Source organism: Aethalodelphis obliquidens, unplaced genomic scaffold, assembly GCF_003676395.1.
Source record: "Aethalodelphis obliquidens isolate GAN/ISIS:26980383/991018 unplaced genomic scaffold, ASM367639v1 scaffold9, whole genome shotgun sequence".
NCBI classification, from domain to species: Eukaryota; Metazoa; Chordata; class Mammalia; order Artiodactyla; family Delphinidae; genus Aethalodelphis; species Aethalodelphis obliquidens.
Genome location: NW_020837953.1, coordinates 32180170 through 32199950, shown reverse-complemented (window position 1 = coordinate 32199950; position 19781 = coordinate 32180170). Strand labels below are relative to the sequence as shown.

At 55.3% G+C, this 19781-nt stretch overlaps 1 protein-coding gene and 1 pseudogene across 6 annotated transcripts in view; one reads left to right on the top strand and one right to left on the bottom strand.

The window, feature by feature from the left end:
• Window positions 1–319: 319 nt before the first annotated feature.
• LOC113621452 (60S ribosomal protein L18 pseudogene) lies at window positions 320–2079 on the bottom strand (annotated as a pseudogene).
• A 4006-nt stretch (window positions 2080–6085) lies between these two features.
• The window catches only part of RPS6KA1 (ribosomal protein S6 kinase A1), a 36110-nt gene continuing 22414 nt past the window's right edge, over window positions 6086–19781 (top strand). Inside the window, exons 1-3 of one of the 6 annotated variants that reach the window (XM_027109589.1) lie at window positions 6174–6247; window positions 10918–10963; window positions 12306–12350. Coding sequence is in view for 3 of the 6 variants with exons in the window: in XM_027109583.1 (XP_026965384.1) it covers window positions 19583–19723 (141 nt within the window). In the remaining 3 variants the exon portion in view is untranslated. Of the gene's footprint in view, window positions 6248–6282; window positions 10964–12305; window positions 12351–17622; window positions 17796–18466; window positions 18563–19404; window positions 19724–19781 lie in introns of those variants that run through there. The other 5 variants (XM_027109584.1, XM_027109588.1, XM_027109585.1 and 2 more) reach the window with 5 other exon arrangements.

Below are 19781 nucleotides of genomic sequence, written 5' to 3'. Positions count from 1 at the left end.
CCTGGCACATAGCTGTCCATAAGGATCTGTTGATGACCAACTGCTTCTTCTTCTGCCCCTCTACCTCCAATTCCATTCCCATCTCTTGCTGCTACTATATCCACCTCTACTTCCAGCTCCCATTCTCTGTAACCAGCAGCAACAAGCTTCTGTTGCCCCCACCCGGTCCCGGTCTCCAGGTCAGTGGAGGAGCCCACTAGCTAGTTCTCCAGTAGCCCTGGGACTGTCCCATCTGGATGCTCCCATTTTTCCTCTTCTTCTCTGACCACCCTATCTTTGGCCTCATTCTTCTTTTTTTTTTTCAGCATCCAAAATCTTTTTAATAACAAGGCAGGATCTGGGGCTGGTTTTTGTAGCGGCAACTGGCCTGTCAGCCTCTGGTGCGCTTGAACTTCCAGCCCTTGGAACGTAGGGTTTGGTGTTCCTGAGGTCTTGCCGAGATGCCTGTACACCTCTTGGTCTTTACCAGAGAGGAAGCCAGCGCCACAGCCCTTGGGAGTGTCCAGGGCCAGTTGGTCAAAGGTGAGAATCTTGCCCCAGGCCTTGGGGATGTGGCTCCAGGGCAGTGCCCACACCTTCAGTTCGGGCACCTACTGGGCATACACATGATCAGTTTTAGTTCCTATAACCACACCTGTTTTGCCTTCCCCTCCAGGAAGCTTCACCTTCCGGATCATCTGGGAAAGGGATAGAGGCCACCAGTTGGTGCAACTCACAAACAGCCTCTTCAGCACAACTTGACTGAAGGAGTTGGTTGGTCTGGCCAGAAACCTGTACAGCTTGACCAACAGCCTTAGGTAGCTGTCCTAGCTCTTGGCCTCATTCTTTTTTTATTTTTATTTTTGGGCCATGCCACACAGCTTGCAGGATCTTAGTCCCTGACCAGGGATCGAACCCATACCCCCCGCAGTGGAAGCACGGAGTCCTAACCACTGGACCACTAAGGAATTCCCTTGGCCTCATTTTGTTTTTTTTTTTGAGTAGGGATTTTTTTTCTAGTATTTATTTATTTATCATTTATTTGTTTCTGGCTGAGTCGGGTCTTAGTTGCAGCATGTGGGATCTTTCATTCCGGCGCACAGGATTCTCTCTAGTTTTGGTGAGCAAGCAGGCTCCAGAGCACACGGGCTCAGTAGTTGCAGTGGGCGGTCTCTCTAGTTGTGGCGTGCAGGCTCCAGAGCACGCAGGCTTCGCAGTTGTGGCATGTGGACTCTCCAGTTGTTGTGCCGTGGGCTCAGTGGTTGCAGCACGTGGGCCTAGTTGCCCTGTGGCATGTGGGATCTTAATTCCCCGATCAGGCATCGAACCCGCGTTCCCTGCATTGGAAGGCGGATTTTTTACCACTGGACCACCAGGGAAGTCCCCACACAAGCATATTTTGAAGGCTTGCCACATGTCAGCTGTAGCCAGCGAGACAGCAGTAAACAAAATAAAGTCCTACCTCATGGAGCTTTGTTCTAGTGGGAGAAACAATAAACAAACAGGTAAATATACAATATGATCCCTGGTAGAGAGGCATGCCATGAAAAAAAGATAACATAAGATGATACCGTCGATGGGGAGCTATCTTAGGTAGGGTCAGTCCTCTCCGAAGAGGTGACATTTGAGCAGAGGTGCGAATGAAGTGAGGGAGCAAACTCTGAGAGCTAAAGAAAGAAATGTTCCAGGTGGAGGGCACAGCAGGAGCAAAGCCTGAGGTGGGAGTGTATGTGGCATGTCAGTGAGCAGGCAGCAAGACTGGTGGCAGGGGGGCAGTGAGTGAGTGGTGGGGGGGGCAGGGGGAGTAGGGGGCCAGGTCCTGCGGGACTTTGCAGGCCCAGCAAAGTCCTTGGATTTTGTTTGAAGTGTGATGGGGGAGCTACAGGAGGGTTTCAAGCACCTCCATCCCTCAGACCTGGATGGGGCAGAAAAGAGAATCCACCCCCTTACTTGTTCACCACTACGCACCTCTGCATACTGAGTACCCGTGAAGCCCCTTCTGGGCTGACAGTGTAGTGAAGTGAATAAGAGCACTGGATTTTGAGTCTGAGAGAATTGGGTTCCCAGCCTAGCTGTAATACTTACTAGCTGTTGGACCATGGGCGATTGCATCACTCCTGAGCCTCAGTTTTCTCATCTGGAAAATGGAAACAATAATTTCTGTCTCATGGTGTTGTTGGGGTGACTGGATGAGCTCTTGCCTCTAAAACACTCACAGTGCCAGGCAGGTCACATAGTTCTCTCTCAATCAGCTGTCATAGTTGATGATGATGATTACTATTTAAATGCTGAGCCAAGTTCTGGCATTTTGTAATCACTTGTTAAAGGGAACTACCATTATGATTGTTCCCCTTATGCTGTTCCACCTGCTGCCAGGAGACACGTGTGCCAAGACCGTCCTCTACTGAATGGCCAAGAAAGAATAATGACAGGCTCTCTTCCTGTGGGGCAGGGCCCATCCAGAATCTGTGCTCTTGAACATTATAGCAAGCACATGCCCAGGTTGCGGTAGAAGGACCTAAAACCCAGCGCTCAGCCTGTCAGCTCAGCCCCCTGCTTCATGCTAGAATAACCTCTTCCATAAGGTACAGAATAAGAACCTCACTGTGTCCAGCAGAGCCCTTTCACACTTATGAGTCATTCACTTAACAAACACCGCAAGTGACTGCCCCGAACAGCCTGTTCTCACCCCATTATGAATAATAATATTAGCTATCATTTATCCACGACTCAGAGTGTAGCATTTCAGAGCATGAGTCCTAGATTTACTGTATTGTAGCTAGATGATGTTGTACATATCACTTAGCCTCTTTGAGCATCTATGTGCCAGGTAGTGTGTCAGGTGCCAGGAAGACAAGAGCCTAGAAGACCCGATTACTGCCCTCTCACAGCTTCCTGTCTAATTGGAGAGCTAGATGTTAATCAGGTAATCACAAAAACAAATGTAAAAGTACACCTTGAGGAGCACTAAGGAGAAGTATCCATTGCCACGAGTGTATATAACAGGCAGGTAAGGGAAGATGTCCTGGAGGAAGTGATTGTGGAGATAAACTGGCTTGAGGAAGACAGACAGTTTCAAGAACAAGGAGCAAGGCCCTGGGGCAGCAGAACTGAAGGAAAGTCAGTGTGGCTGCAGCCTAGAGAGAAACAGAAAACTGTGAGCTGAGGCTGCAGCAGGATCAGCACATTGTAGGCTATGGATTGGTCTCTATAGCTCTCTGCTGAGTGACTGTAACATCCCTTCAACAATCATGGGCAAGCTGACCTGCCCAAGCTCCCAGGCAGGGCCCAGGTGTCCTCTGGGCACCCCCCTTTTCCAGCATAACCCAATACTCTTGGGAGAGAGGACACAGGAAGTGAAACATTCATAGGAAAGCAGAGTCACTACTGGGTCCTTAAATTGAGATGATGCACTTGATATGGAATCCTTTCCTGTAAAAAGGGGAAGGAAGAGGCCAGGAGCCCCAGGAAGGGGGCAGATTGAAGGTAGAATCACTCCAGTTTTCCCCTCACCCATGCCCCTCCCACGCATCCACCTCATTTTCCTCGCCCAGCAGTCCTTTGCCCTCATTCTCTAGATCTCAATGTCTCTTCCCAAGTTTAACTTAAACCGGCTTGCAGCCAGATATTTGGCACCTGGGTGCAATCTGTTCTGAGCCCTGAGTAGGATGACTAGATTTAGCAAATCAACAGGACACCCAGTTAAATTTGAATTCAGATAAACAACAAGCATTTTTTCAATTTTGAGTCTAAACATTACAACACTAGCCCTGAGCAGCAGGGGTTGGGGCATCGGAAACTGGCTCCAGGCAACTGATACTAACACTGATGTCTGTAACAGCTGCCAACTTTGGCGCAGGTTGCCTCCAGTTTAGCCCTCATTAAGGAGGTAATAGAGTGAGTGAACAAAAGAATGAACTCTAGGGACTTCCCTGGTGGTGCACTGGTTAAGAATCCACCTGCCAGTGCAGGGGACACAGGTTCGATCCCTGACCTGGGAAGATCTCACATGCCATGGAGCAACCACGGGCCGTGGAGCAACTAAGCCCATGCGTCACAACTACTGAACCTGTGCTCTAGAGCCCGTGCACCACAACTACTGAAGCCCGTGCACTGCAACTACTGAGCCCTGCAAGTACTGAAGCCTGCACACCTAGAGTCCGTGCTCCACAAGAGAAGCCACCGCAATGAGAAGCCGGCGCATCGCAATGAAGAGTAGCTCCCACTCGCCACAACTAGAGAAAGCCCGTGCGCAAAGCCCGTGCGCAAAGCCCGTGCGCAGCAATGAAGACCCAAGGCAGCCAAAAATAAAAAATAAAAGGAATGAACACTGGGCCTAGACTACCAGGGTTGTCTTTCAGCTCTGCCATTTTCCAGCTGTGTGACCTTGGAGGGACCCAGAAAATGAAACGCTTAACTTCTCTGTCCTTGGTTTCCTCATCTATACACTGGAGATAATAACAGCACCTAACTCATAAGGTTGTTGTGAGGATTAAATGAGTTTACAGGTAAAGTGCTTAGAATAGTGCCTGGTCCATAGTAAGTGCTATGTTAATGTTAGCTCTAATAATTTATCTAATCACACCAGACCGAATGTAAACTCCATGAGAACAGGGACTTTCTTTTGTTCATTGCTATATCCACAGGAATGAGGAGCAGGGCTGGTTTATAATGCATGCTCGAGAAGAGGGCCTGGCTTGTAATATAGAGCCATAAATATTTATTGAATTAAATCTAGTCCTCAGGATCTACCTGAAAGATTGGAATTATATTAATGATTCCCCTTTCACAGATAAGGAAACAGGTTTAGAGGCATGAAATGAGTTTTCCAATGTTAAGGAGGTGGCAGAGCTAGGATTCAAATCCAGATTTGTTCGGTTCCAAAGTCTTTTCCACTCAAAACTCAATTCACTTTAACAGCTGAGGTGCTACCCTTGGAAAGTGATGGAATAACAGGAGCATCTGGATTTAGGAGAAATCCTCATGGACTTTGATTTTTTAAAGTCCTAATCTGTTCCCCATCTGCTGTGTACCCTTGGGTAAGTCACCTCATCTTTTTGAGGCTGTTTTATGATGTGTAAACTAGGTGGTGGTGAGGATCCAAGGAGATCATATATTGGTGAAGCCTGACTGGAAGAAGGCTTCTGATAAACAATCCTGCTTTAGAACGGCTTTGCAAATGGACATTCTTCCCCACCCATGAAACACGCAAGCCCGTCTCTCCACTCCCCCACGTGTGAATAAATCTCATCACACCTGAACCCCTAACACCTCTTTAGACGGAGGCTGAATCTCTCCGGGGGAAATCTCTCTCCTTGGCCTCCCTGCACCCCAAGCACAGCCCAAGTGTCGGTCAATCCTGGAACGTGGTCCCTGGTCTCCTCAGAGGGGGCACAAGCCCAAATGAGCCCAGAGCTGGGCCTGCAGTTGGGAGAGATTCGGGGAGACGGCTTGAAAAGAGCAAAACATGCGTATTAAGACATCACTTTGGAGGCACTGTGGGTCCTGATGGTGGTGAAAGACTTGTACCCTACCTGGAGCCAGGGCGCAGGAGATTCCAGTGTCGCCTTCCGGGGCGGGGTTAGGGGGTCCTAGAGCCTTGTAATGGGGGGAGTAGGGCCCAGGCTCCTTTCTAGCCTTTGCCGGGGTCAGGCCCAGGACATTCAGAGTGTGTGTGTGGGGGGCAGGGGGAAACAGCCCCCGCGGGGGGGGGGGGGAGAAAGAACATCTGGGGAGCTATTCCAAACGAGGTGAGTGGGGGAGATGGGTAGCCCTGGCATGGTCCCCTCCGGGGACCAGGTTTGGGAGGGAGGAGCCAAGAGGGCCTCTTCTGGGCTGAGCAGAGCGCGGGCCCAGGGCTCGCGGTGAAGGCGGGGCCCGCACTCTCTTCGCGGCGGGGGCTGGGGGTCTGTGCTGGGAATGCCGCGCCGCGGGGGCCGGGGCGGGGCTTCATTGGCCCCGCCCTTCACGCAGGTAGCCAATGGGCGCGGCGGCGCCGGGTGACGGAGGGAGCCGAAGTGCGAGTGCCGCGGCGGCGGCGGCGGCGCGGACGGCCCAGCGAGAGCGAGAGGGACTCGGCGGGCGCGAGGGGGTTAGGGGGCGCAGGGACGAGGGGACGCGGGAGCGCGGAGCCTGGGACCTCAGGACCTGGGAGGCGAGGCGGCCCGGACCGCCGGTGGAGCGCGGGCCGCCCAGCGGCGGCGCGATGCCGCTCGCCCAGCTCAAGGAGCCCTGGCCGCTCATGGAGCTGGTGCCGCTGGACCCAGAGGTGAGTGAGCTGGGCGGGGGACGGGCGCTGGCGGCCGGCGAGCCCGAGTCCCCACAGGGGCGGGGCGGCCCGCGGCGCCTCTGTAGCCGGGCGGGCGCCCGCGCGGACGCGAGTGCCCTCCGATCTCTTGCCCCCTCTCCGGCTCCACCCCTTCTGCCCCGGGTGTGTGTGCGCGAGGGACAGTTCCGCCACAGCGCCGAGAAACCCCTTAGCCCGGAGAGGGTATGCCGTGGTGCGCTGAGATCTGACCCCCGCCTCACTCCACACACCTAGGACCTGTACCGGGAGCTGTCGGAGTTTCCTTCGTTAGGGCAGGCGGCCAGGGCTGGGGTGTCAGATGTCTCGGATTCTACAAGAGACAAGGATCATGGGACCCCCCCCCTCACTTCTCCTTGATGTCTCCCAGCGCCCTACCCCAAGAGCTCCCGCTACTCGGCTGCTGACCCTAGAAGGATTGTCCCTCTTGACCCTAGCAGTTGTGGAATTTGGGGTGACACCGTCCGTCTGGGGCTGAAACTCTTGGTTTTCTTTGCCCCAGCCTAGGGTCAGAGGACACCTGTGTCACCTGCTCCAGGCTGGGGGGAAGAGAATGGGGGAAAGCCCTTAGACATTGTGAAAATTATTCCTGGAGATGAGGAGAACGTTGGTTCCTGCCCCCTCCCATAGGAAGGACTGGGCCCCTGGGGAGTTTGGCCTCTGCCTGCCTAGCCTCTCCCAGAAGCACCTCCTGCCCTCTGAGGTTTCTATGGTGCTAGGCCCTAAGCTTGCAGAAGGCCAGCTCTTCCTGTGCCCTTTGACCCCCAGGGTCAAGGTCAAGCCCATCTGCCAGCAGATGGAAAAAAAAAACTTTTCCCTTAGCCTCATTCTGGGAAGGAGGTAGGTGATACTGCCTTTCCAGAGGGGATGTGGGGATATGCAGGGAGGGTATGGAAACCTCAGTGAGCCTGGGAGCCAAGGTGATTTTCTTCTGGCTTGGGCTCAGAGCCCCTGCTTAGATCCCCTCCTCTGCCCTCTCTTAACTGGGGCAACCACCAAGTGCCCTGCCTCTCAGGGTCACAGGTTGAAATCAGAGTGAGGATCCCTGGTCCCCAGAACCCAGGGTGTGCTGCCCCTTTAAAGGGATGGTCATGGCTGACACTGGCTATTGGAGGGTGGGCGCATGGCAGGATTAGGTAGCCAACCTGAAGGCGCAATTTGGAGTAAATTGCTTTGGGATCCCTGCCATGGGGTTTTTACGGGCCCTGCTCAGTTCAGAAGTTCTCTCGCTGACTCACCCTCTGAGGTGAGGAACACTGCCCTCTGCAGCCCCTATCCACCACAGCCCACCCCCCAAGGACTGGGGCACAGGGGGTTGGGGAGGTGCTCAGAGGTGGATTCCTTTGCCTTGGCATACCGTTGAGACCTAGGCCTCCCTAGAGGAAGGTGGACTGGGAGGGGCCAGGGAGAGACTTAATCTGAGGACTTACCATGGGTTATACTAGTAGGGAAGAAAGACACCCAGGAGCTCAATTCCCGGTCCAGGGCACTACTTCCTGTTTCTCTTTGGGGAATCCTGGGGCAGGGGCCAGGTTTAAACAGGAAACTCAACTCAGTTTTAGTACTGCTGCAGCTGAACTCTGAGAGGAAGAGACTGGCTTATTTCCTAGGATTAAGGGGGCTGTGATTTCTCTAGGAGCTTCACCTTGGAAACACTGTGTGACCCCCAATCAGTCTTTAGCCTCTCTGGGCCTCTGTTTCTCCAATGGCCAGGGCTGGGTTCTGGCCTCTGCTTTCTGGGCCTGAGAGGGTACAGAGTCCCGAGTACCACTGCCCATTTTCCTCCTCCCCACTCCATGGAGGTGCCAGGCGACTGGGTGTTATTGTTTGGGTAACAGGAGCCATGGGGCAGCCAGGGCGCGGGTTGGGCTGTTTTCACTGGAGAACAGGGCCTCGCTGTTCTTAGCCCAGGTGACATGTAAGTGATACAGCAGCCTGACCTGCAGGTATAGGCGCTGCTGCTGGCTCCTGGCCAGGAAGGAGGCAGGCAGAGGGGCTGGTGGGGGCATTTGGCAGAGGCCTGGGATCTGGACTGCCCTGCCCTCCCCATGACGCTGCCGAAAATGGGCTGCTGGGAGGCGGGGCCTTGTCTGGGGTGTGGCCCAGGTGGAGTAAACCCATTGGAAGTGTGGTTGACGATTCTGCCTGGGCCTTCCCTGGCCTTGCTGAAAGCAGTAACCTTGACCCCAGGCCCAGCCTCGCTGTGTACAGAGCTTCATTATGTGCCACCCACCCCACTTCACCACTGTTACCTTATTAAAATAAAACAACTCTCAAAACAACTTCTCAAGGTAGGGATTATTACCCCCATTTTCATATGGAACAGCTGAACTCAGAGAGGAGAACTGGCCTGTGAATTAATGTCAGAGTCAGAATTGGAACCCAGATCTCTTGTTGTCTCCAGCCTAGTTGGGGGAGGCTTAAGGACAGGGAAGAGCTGGGATCAAACTGGCCCAGGTGGAAGGTACTCCAAGAGAGGCTCCGGATGTTGGCAGACTCTCCTGTCCAGCCTTTGCTGAGGGCTGGTGGTACCAGCCGGCCCTGGCACCTGGCCCCCAGCTTCCAGCAGCGCGCAGGGCTGCCAGTGCTGGGCTCTGAACCCAACTCCTGGGGCTGCTTCCTGCCTGTGGGGCACGTGCTGTCTTTGTCCATCTGCTGCCCGGCCTCTCCAGACGCTGCCCTGGCCCCTCTTCCCGAGACAGAGCTGGTTGGGTGGGAAGGAAGGATGCTTGGTGAAACCCATCTCTGACCTCTGGGGAGGGGGGACAGTGGTCTGGAGGCCCTCCGCAGCTGTCCCCATGAGTAGTGCTCTCTGAGGAAGAGGGAGGAGAGTGGGTCTCCATCCTCCAAGAGGCCAAAAGCCCTTTCCTATACCAGACTTTTTAGACAAGGTCTTCCATTCAGTATTCTGCAAGGTCAGTATCATTGTCCTCTTTCGTTCATTCATTCGTTCATTCAGCAAATATTTATTGAGCACTTATCATGTGACAAGTACTAACCCAAGCAGCAGGGTACAGCTGTGAACAAGATGGACCTGCCCTCGTAGTACAGATGAGGAAACCGAGGCTCAGAGAAGTAATGTGACAGACACAAGGTCAGAATGAGAGGCTGGCAGACCTAGCATTAGCGGCTGTGTCTTTGTGGCTGCAAACCTGTGTTCTTTCCACCATCTGTGCAGCAGTCAGACCAGAGGGGCAAATGAGCCCTGTCTTCCCAGGACCCTGGCTCTAAGCGGGGAAGCTCACCTGTGGTCCTCTTTGCACTTACAGTTCTTTCTCCAGGGCTGCCCACTCCCCTCTAGAGACCTTGTGCAACAGCTCTTACAGGCATGGGGCTCCATGAGGATGGCATCCAAGCTAGAGACCCCTGGACTGGAGGCAACCAAATAGGGCCTGTGGAGCCCCCTGAATCCTCCAAGATACTGCTCTGTAAGCACACACCTCTGGGTACACCCACCACCTCCTCCCCTCCCTCATCAGGGATTCAGGCTTGCAGCCACATGACTCTGGGTCATGGCCCGATGTCTTAGGGACCACAGGTAAGTCCCTCAACCCTCTGAACCTTGTCTGAAAAATGGGAGTAATAGAACTTTCTCTGGGGAATTCCCTGGCGGTCCAGTGGTTAGGACTCTGCACTTCCACTGCCGGGGGCATGGGTTTGATCCCTGGTCGGGGAACTAAGATACCGCATGCCGCATGGCATGGCAAACAAATAAACAGAACTTGCTCTGGCCTCCTTGCTCTCTTTGCTGGGTTGAGCTTTCATTTGACAGGCTACATGCTGGACCCTGATCTGGGTGCCAAGGAGATGATGCTGGACAAGTCATGGCTCCTCCCTGAGTTAATCTGCAGTTTGCTCGGTGCTTTGAGGCCCAGGGGAGGGAGGAAAGGGCTTGAGACTGTGTGGGCAGAGGAGATGACATTAGAACTGAGTCCTGAAAGAAGACCAGGGGTTTGCCAAAGTGACCAGGCAGGAAAGGTTTTCTTGGTAGGAGGAGCCACCGTGCAGATGCATGGGGATGTGAAACAAGCTGGTCTGTTCAGGGTCTCAGGTTGTTCTGTTTAGCTCCGTAATAGGGCCTGATAGTAATAATGGGGACTGTTTGTGGACCAGTTACGTGCCAGGCATATGTACTTTACAGACACTATTTTGCTTGCTTCTTACAGCCACCCAATGAGGTACATCACTTTTATCCCCATTTCACAGATGAGGAAACTGAGACCTTGATAAATGAAGTAACCTCAGGGTCATGCAGGTGGTAGAAGCCAGAATTTGAACCCACATGGTCAGGTTCCAGAACCCACATTAATCACCTGTGTTGGGCAGTTGGTGATGACGGCTTTGAACGCCATGCCAAGGAGCTGGGACTTTATCCTGCAGGCAGTGGGAAGCCATGGAAGGGTTTGGGGCCTGGTACGTAGGAGGTTCTCAATAAGGAGTGAGTGAGTGACCAAGGGAGTCAATCACTCAAGTGTAACGATTACAGTTGAGTTTTAGGAAGGGTGAGGATTTGGAATGGGGGAGGCTGGTGTATAGGCCGTTGTTACCATCTGGGGGAATTATGTCAAGAGTCTAGAATGCTGGGTGAAGTGGAACTCCATCTACAAATGCACCGTGCCTCCCCCTCCCCCCAGCCCTGGTCGACCTGGTCCTTCTCCCCAGGCTTCTGAGAGATGACAGGTATGTGTATGTGTGCGTGGTGGGGCCTGTAGAACACTGGCCCCTGGGGAGGATTAGGGGCATTAAAGGGGCTCAGGGGGCAGGATGTCCGGGGAGCGACAAGGGGAGGGCTGCTCCAGGGGCAGGGAGATTATGTAATGGGCAGAGCACAGCTATGCCTGCTGCGGCCGGGCAAAGCCGCAGCTGCCCTGTGGACCCGGCCCCTGGCTCCAAAGTCCTGGGTCTTCCTGGCCTCTGCACACTCTCGCTGTGCGGGAGGGGTGGGGACAGCTTCTTTCAGCTTCCCAAGGCCCAGATGGGGTAGGTTACTCACCTAATATCACACAGGAAAAGGACGGTGTACCCCAGGGTGAGTAGCACCCACCTGAGGGTGAGGTCTGGGGGCTGGAGGACTGCCCAGGGGCGGGCTCCAGTGCCTGCCTCTCTGCAGGTAGTTCCCCTAGCTGGGCAGTGGGCTGCTTTTCCTCAGTCCTCTTTTGAGCACCTCCTGGTGTCAGAGACCGGATTTTGAATCCCCACTTACCAGCGGTGTAACCTTATGCACTATTACTAGGCCCCTCTGCGCCTCAGTTTCTTCCTTTGCCAAGTGGGACCAGGGCCTGCCTCCCAGGTCAGGAGGGTTTAATGGTGCCACAGGTGTGAGGCACTGAGCCCAGTGCCGGGCATGTGGCAGGGGCTCGGAAGAGAAAAGCTGTTAGCACCAAGCCCTAATCTCTGCCCTCCCAGGGCTCCCCGTTTTTTAGGAGGGGCAGGCCCGTGTGTAAATAGTCCCTGCGTTGTGATAAGTGGTAAAATGAAGGATCGCAGGACCGTAGTGGAGCAGCAGTGATTCTGCAAGGATAGGGAGGGGTCCCAGAGCTGGCAGGGCCAGGGTAGCCACCATCACTGGGCTGGACACTCTTCCAGACTTTGTTGCCTTCAGCCCTTGCATCAACCCTGGGAGGTGATGTAAATACCCTCCTGCTACAGATCAGGAAACTGAGGCCTCTTGAGTTGGTTAGCTGGCATGCACAGTTTGTCTGTGGCAAAGCTGGGAGTCCTTTCCTTCTCACTGGGAGAAGGTGACATTTGAGCTGAGCCTTCAAAGATGAGGTATTTGCCAGGCAGAGAGCCCGAGGGAGAGATGCCGGGAAATGGTCCGCCTGAGTTGTGAGGGGCTGTTGCAGGAGCCTTGATGCCTGTGGAGGTAGAGAGGACACAGCCAGAACTCGCACCCTCACCTCCTTGGCCCCCTAGCTACTGGGAGCAGCCGAGGGTGGGGGTGCCCCATGGGGTCTCTCTTTGCTTTGTGCCACTCTGGTAAGTTTTGACAGTGTTTCCTCATCTCCCTTCTCTTTTCCAGAATGGACAAGCCTCAGGGGAAGAAGCTGGACTTCAGCCGTCCAAGGTAAGGACCAGGGCTAGCACCAGAGCTAGGGACTGTCAGGGGTGGGGGGACCGTTTGCATGGAGTGGAAGAGGAGGGAGGCCTGCCCTCGTCCCCCCCGGGCGTGAGGCCCTTTGGCCCAGCTCAGCCTTCCTTCTCTGGTCCCACCTAATCCTCGAGGCAGCCCTGTGTGTCAGGATTACTTGCTCCAACCTTCCTATTTCTCAGGTGAGGGGACTGTGGCCCAGACAGGGTCAGAATCCAGGCTAGACCTCTGGTTACCCATCACCCAGACCAGGACACTTCCTCAGTTTATTTACTCGTGGCAGCTTGGCCGACTGTATTGAGAAGGTGAAGGGGTGCTGAGAGAGGCTCAGGTCTGCTGGGCCTGACGTGGGCCTGGAATCATCTGGGCACCTGGCGCTGGAGGGAACCTGGTGGCCTCAAATCTAACCAGGGCCCAGTGCCTGGCATGTGGCGCACAGGCCATTTCTCAGGGACCCCACCCCTCAGCCCCAGGCTGGCTCCCTCTCCTCTGCTCTCTCTGCTTCCCCTGGGTTCCTCCCTTCAGCCCCTCAGCTCCTGTTGCTGGTTTTGTGTGTTGACAGAAGTGCCAGGGCTGGGTGACAGTTGTGTGACCTTGGGTGGGTCGTTTGTTTCCTCTGGGCCTGGGCTTTCTCATCTCCACGTTGAGCTCCTCCAATTCTCGAGGAGCTGTGAGGTCACAGAGCTGCTGGCTGTGGAGGGGCTTTGGAAGCCACCAGGCAGGACAAAGTATGGGTTCTGGCAGCAGAGCCAACCTGAGTTCGAGTCCTGGCTCCACCATCACCATTTGACCAGAAACTTCTCAAAAGTTTCCTCAGCTGTACCTTGGGAATAATAGTAACCTACTTCTCAGGAGTGACGTGAAGGACAAGTGAGGTAGCAACCGCCTGCCACACAGTGCCTTCAGCAGCAGCAGCATGGACGCCCTGCTGTATCGCTCAGCGCCACTGCCTGTTAGTGGCCACACCCTCCTGGCCTGGGTCTGCCTGGGCACCAGACCACGAGCTCGACCTTTGAGATAGACCCAGAGCTGGTCCTGATGTTTGCCTTGACTCAGCCTCCTAGGATAAGGGAGCTGAGCTACCCGGGGTGGGGCAGGCTGACAGAAGTAGGCTCCCACCCCCTCCTTTTTTTGGTACTGTGGCAACCTTGGACCACCAAAAGCAATCCACGTGGTGTGGACTGGGCCCCTTGGCTTATCTCAGCCCCATGTCTGGAGAATCTCTTCCCACAAAGGAGCTGCCACTGGTTGCCTAGGAACAGAATGAAGGGCTGTAGGTCTCCAGTGCAGACCCAGAATGTTCAGATCTTGGGGCTGTGGTTCTGGGAGTTGCAGAACTGCTTGCAGCTTTGAGGGAGCTGGTGGTGAGTGCAGCTTCTCACCTCAGTGCTGGAGAGGCTGGTTGGGAAAGGGCAGGAACTTACCCAGGCGGGCGCCCTATATTTGATCCCAAGCCTGGGACTCCTTGCTCTAGAGCAGATCCTGGGCTGGGAAGGGAGATGTGGCTGGACACGATGGGTCAGGGAGAACCTCCAATGCCACGTTAAGGGAGAGAAAGCGCCATATCAGGAGCTTTGCATTTGGTTCTCATAACACCCCTGGAGGTTAACTCTCCCCATTTTACAGATGAGAAAATTGAGGCCCAAGGTCAAATAGCTGGTGGGCGATAGGGTCAGATCTTGCTTGACCAGAGAGCCCACCCTCCTCCCAGCCCAGGAAACACACTGAGCGCTGAAGAGGAGGAGCATTGGGTCCCCGTGACCCCAAGTTCCATCATTCCTCGGCACCTGCTCATTCACCTTCTCCATTGCTCCAGAACCTCCTAGCATCCCCAGTGCCCACTTCTGGGCTCAGCACACCAGGGAGCGCTCAGCCTGTGGTCAGGACCTCATCCCTTTGTTTAGTGGAACAAACTGGCAGCAAGCTGGTTTATGTTTTGCAACATCAGACTTTCAGTGCACCCTGCTGTAGCACTGGGGACCCCAAAATGAATTCAACACCCACCCTCAGGGAGTTCCCAGTGTTGGGGGAACGGTAGTAACAGGAAAGCTGTGTGGAGGGCGCTGTGATGGGGAAGAACAGGCTGTGGGCACCTAAGACCTCCATTCTGCGCCGGGCCTCATAGTGGGCAGTGAAATATACCACCTTCCTACATGTCTCTTGGGGGCATGATGAGATGAGCGCATCCCGGGGAACCCAGCCAGTGGCATCTGAACTCAGGGCTGAGCGTGGACCAGAAGGACAGTTACTGCTGTGTGTGGCAGAAGAGGAAGAGTTGGGATGGACCGTGGGGCACCAGGTCACCTTCCCTGCAGAGCTGGCATTTGGCTGGGCCTCGAAAGGCAGGATTTGGGCAGCTGGAGAGAAAAGTGGGCCTTCCAGGTGGAGGAGAGGCCTGACTTGGAGGGGGACTTGGGAGGCAGGGGCTCTGAGTTCAGAATCCTGCCCCTCTTTCTTGTTTGCTGTGTAACCTTGGGCAAGTGATTGCCCCTCTGAGGCTCAGATGTCTTTTCTGTAAAAGAATAGGGTCCACCCCACAGGGCCACCCAGAGGAGGGAATGTGATGTGTATAAAGTGAAGAATCCAACAGGGTTTGAGGCATACTGTTGGTGTTTAATGCTTGTTTATTTTATCCATTTCAGGCAGAAGGGGAGATTGGGGTTTTAGCAGCTATAGTGAGGACTGCAGTCTAGGGTGAGAGCTCCTGGAGTGCACCTGGTGCCCTCAGGCATGCTGGGGCTCCATTCACCCTCCCTCCCTTCCTGGGGGTGGACTGGGTGCCCCAGGCCCCCTCCCCCGGCTATCTCCGGAGCTGGACCCCTTTGAAGCTCCTGCAGGTCTATTTTGAGAGCTGAGCGTCTCCCCCCTCCCCTCCTCTCTTCCTGTTTATGAAACCCTGATCCCTCCCGGATCCCTCATGCTCCCCCTGGCTGGAGCTCAGGCAGGATGTGACTGTGGACTTCGGGGAGCCTTGGGAGCTTCAGGTGTTGAGGGGAACTTCCCTGGGACTAGCCAGGGCAGGCTAGCCCACCTTCCCAGCACCTGAGACCTGCTGGGCTCTGTCCCTTCAGCCTGCCCAGAGGAGACCCTGCGGCAGTAAGAGTGCCCGTGTAATCCAGGGAGTTCTGTTTACCACATCCCTTTGTTTCTGTGGCCCATTTTGCTTCTAGAAACAACCTTTTGGGGGTGGAACAATCTAGTTTTGACCTCTATTCTATAGAAGAAGAAACTGAGGCTCAGACAGGGAAAGAGATTTGCCTGGGAACACTCAGCTAGTGAGTAGATGGTTCTTAACTTCCCACGCTGTACTCCTGGCCTCAAGCCTCTTTTCCACGCTGGTTTCTTCCTACATGGAGTGTCTATATTTTTCCTCCTTTCTGCCTGGCCAACTTCTGTTCATCTTCAGGGTCCAGCTGGACTGCCCTGTCTTCCTGGACCTCACCCCAGGCAGATAGTTAGAGCCTCTGGGCACCTACAGCACCTTGACTGCACTGTGTCCCAGGATAGTTGTGTTTTGTTAGTGTGTATTTATTTTGGGGACAGGTCTGCCTTAACATGTGCGCCTCCTAGTGTCTGGTTCCTGGCCTGAGGACAGAGCAGCGGGCCAGTAGCTGTGAGTGATTTCCAGAGGGGAGGCAGGCTGGCAGGGCTTGCAAGGAAGGTGATAATGAAATGCTTAGAGTGTAGGCTTTGGAAGTGAACAGGTTGATTTTGCCCTGAGCTCTCCCCCTTTCTGGCCATGTGGCCTTGGGCAAGTCACTTTCTATCTGAGTCTAGTTTTCTCCTTTCTGAAATGGGATCAGTACTTCCTTGGAGCTAGGACACAGGGCCTGGCAGAATCCACACCAACAAAAGTTGAGGGAAAGAATGACTTCATGCAATAAATGTTCAATTAATAGGCACAATTCTCATTGTCATTCCATGCCAGTCCTGGCCTCGGGCCCAAAGCCACCTCCCCTATCAAGGATGCCTGGGAAATGTAGATCCCTCCTCACCTGCCCAGAGGCATGCTGGGAGAGGCGTCTGGGGACATCTGTCCCACCAGAGGGGGCAGTCCTGGGAGGCCCTGCAGATGATGCCAGCTGGGGGAGGGGCTGTTGGTGTCCATTAGGGCCAGAGATTAGCAGGTGGGCTTGGGTTGCAGCTGCTGGAGGGAGGCCCAGTGTGGGGACCCTACGGGCCAGGGATCAGGTGGGGGGGATCTGGGCTTCTCTCCAGCTGCCTTGTGGGAGGAAGTAAATAAGAGGAAGTATCTCTAGGGGGAATGGGGCAGGGACCAGGGGGTGGGGTCTGGTGCTGTCCTCCCTACTCCTGCCACCAGCGACCTCACAGGCCCTGCACATTCCCTTCAGTGAAGGCAGTTCCGAGACCGTTTCCTTCCTGTTGCCCCTTCCCGTAGCCTGCTAGCCATGGCGAGTCTTCTTTGCTTCCGAGGGATGCAAGGGTTGGGGGGCCCCAGCCGGCACTGGACCAGAGAGCTTTGGGGCTCTCAGGACTGCCCCAGCCTCCAGACCCCAGACGCTCCAGAAGAAGCTGGAGTACAATGAGAGGCCTCGGTCTAAGGAAGCGTCTTTCACAACACCCAGCAGGCCGTCATCAGGCAGTTATCGGAGGCCCTGTGGGGACTGGAAGGGGAAGTTCGGTGTACGGGGGAGCGTTTCCACATAGGGGATGTCTGTGGAAATGGTTTCCGATCATCGGACTGTGTGCATTTGCGTGTGTCACTTTCTGTGGGTGTACTGGTGTCAGGGATGTGGTGAGGCTATGTGGCAAAGGGCTGGGCCTGGTCAACCCCTGCCCCATGGCTACCTGCTCCTCCTCTCAGGCCTCTGTGAGGTCCATGCTAGGGCCTTCTGCCCCCTTGCCCGTGCCAGGGCCCTGGGCTGGCAGGCTTCTTAGGGCAGGGTGGTGTCCGCTCTGTAGGCTGCCATTTTGGGCGGGCCCAGCCATGGGAAGGTCATTACGGGGGAAGGATTTCCCATGCTCTGGACCGGGACAGTCAGAGATGGTGGCCTTGGTGACCTCTGCCCCCCATTCTCTCCAGGGGATGTTTGCAGGTGTGGGGTACCCACTGTGTCACTGCCTCATCTCCTTGTAACTTCTGTCTGTGTTCTAGTCTCCTTTCCTTAGGATCAGAGGAGATGAGGGGGGTCTCTCTGGGCCCACCCTGGAGCCCTGGGTTTGGGGTCTGCATTGTCCCCTCCTTAGCAGGGGAGCCTAAGCCGTCTTCTGTCCCTCCTCCCTGCAGAGGGGGAAGTGAGAAGGAGGGGGTCAGGGACCCTGCCTGCTCGGCCAGGAAAGCTGAAAAAGCAGAAGTAAGGGGAGTAACTGGGCCCTCTGACCGCCAGCTTGGGCCCCACCATGCAGACCCCGGCAGATTTCCCCAGAGTTGAGAGAGACTCACTCCCCTGTCCCAGAAAGGTGAGCAGAGGGTTGGCCTGCCTCCAGCGGGGTCTGTCATGACTCTGGGCAAGGAATGGGTTTGGGGGTGGCTGTGTCCCCTGGGGTTTCCGGGTGACTGCCTGTGTCCCCAGGGAGTGTTCTCAGTCAGAGGCAGACAGACAGGTGGAGATTCAGACCTCAGGATGGGGTGGGTAGGGGTTGCTGTGTGGTCTTGGCCCTCCCCAGCCCCTCTCTGAGCTGGGCTTTCTGCCTGTCCCACCCACTGGGTTACACTCAGGGGCCTGATTAGCCTGCAGCTTTTGTGGCTATTCAGGAGCCCCTGAAGATGGGGCTGTGTCTCTGAGGGTCAGCATCTAGAATGGGAAGTCCCCAGACTGTCCTGGTGCTAAGGGAGGGGGCAGGATTGGAAAGGCAGGACGTGGCTCTGGCTGACTTACCTGCCCACGCTTTCCTGGTACTTGAGGTCTGCTGACCCCAGGCCAGGCAGTAACCAGGGGAAGAACTTGGGTTTGAGCTGGCTCTGCCACCTGTGCACATTGAGCCTGGGTGAGTCACTGTCCTGTGGGCCTCAGTTTCTTGTTCCTGAAGTGGGGGATGACAGCTTTGGGATATTTGGATCAAAGCCATCAGTTTGCACTCAGGAGACATCTATCTCGGTCTCCAGCGTCTTGATCCTGGGCCCTTCAGGCCATAGCATGGGAAGGAAACTCCAGAGAAATGGAATTCCTCAGAGATGAGTCTGCCACGAATACCAGACTGCTCTCCCAAGTGCTGGGAGTTTGCAGGTGATGTCCCATCGCTTTCCTGCCCCCAGGCAGACCAGCAGGAACCTGGAGGTCTTCCCTTAAGTCCAGAGTCTGACTCTCGGGGTGTCTTTGTGTCTTTCCTGCCTGTATGTGTGCCCTGGGTATCTGTCAGTCTCTTTGGGCCTCACTGATGCTGACTGCTGCCCACCTGCCTCTGTTGTTGAGCTCCTGTCTCTGTCTCCACTTCATGAGTGTCTGTCTTCACCTGTTGGGTACATGTCCCGTATTGGGTGCCTGTTGGGTCGTGTCCCCTTCTGTCTCTGCCTGTTGAGTACATGTCCCCATCTGTCTCCACCTGTTGGGTGCAGGCCCCCATCTGACTCTGCCTGTTGGATCCCCATCTGTCTCTGCCTGTTGGGTACTTGTCCCCATCTATCTTTGCCTGTTGGATATGTGTCCCCATCTGCCTCTGCGTGTTAGGTATGAGTCTCTGTCCACTTCTGCCTATTAGGTATGAGTCCCTTCCTGCCTCCGCTTGTTGGGTACATGTCCCCATCTGTCTCTGCCTATTGGATGTGTGTTCTTCCTACGTCTGCCTGTTGGGCACATGCCCCTATCCATCCCTGCCTGTTGGGCATGTGGACTCTCCTACCCATCTGTTGGATGCCCACCTTCATCTGTCTTCACCTGTAGGATGCCTGCCTCTGCCTGTTGGGTGTCCCTCTTTATTTGCCTCTACATGTTAGTTGCCTGTCTCTCCCTGTTGGGTACCTATCTACTCCTCAGTAGCTGGGTTGGCATGGGGCTTTCCCTTTGAAGGCCCACAGGGAGGATGGGGAGGAGGGCCCGAGGGCAGCCCTCAGGCAATGGGGAGGGGGAAGAGAGAGGAAGGGAGCGTGGTAAGGGAGCTGGGAAACCACAGGCCCTGAGTGATTGGCGGTCCTGGGCTCGGCCCAGCCCCCGCCTTCACCCTGCACATCCGCCTTGGGCCTGGCCACCTCCGCAGCAGCCCCGGACGCTGCCTGCTCCTGCCATGGTGCCTCTGCCCAGCCCAGGCGGATGGAGCGGGATCCCAAGCTGCCCCGTCTGCGGCTCTGGGCCCTGCTCCCCTGGCTGCCCAGGAAGCAGCGGCCCAGGATCAGCCAGACTTCTCTGCCTGCCCCTGGCCCTGGCCCTGGCCCCGGCCCCAGGCGGGATTCGGTGAGTGTGCCCAGATGTCTGGGCCTGGCCTGACTGTGGCCCTTGGAGCAGGTGCCTT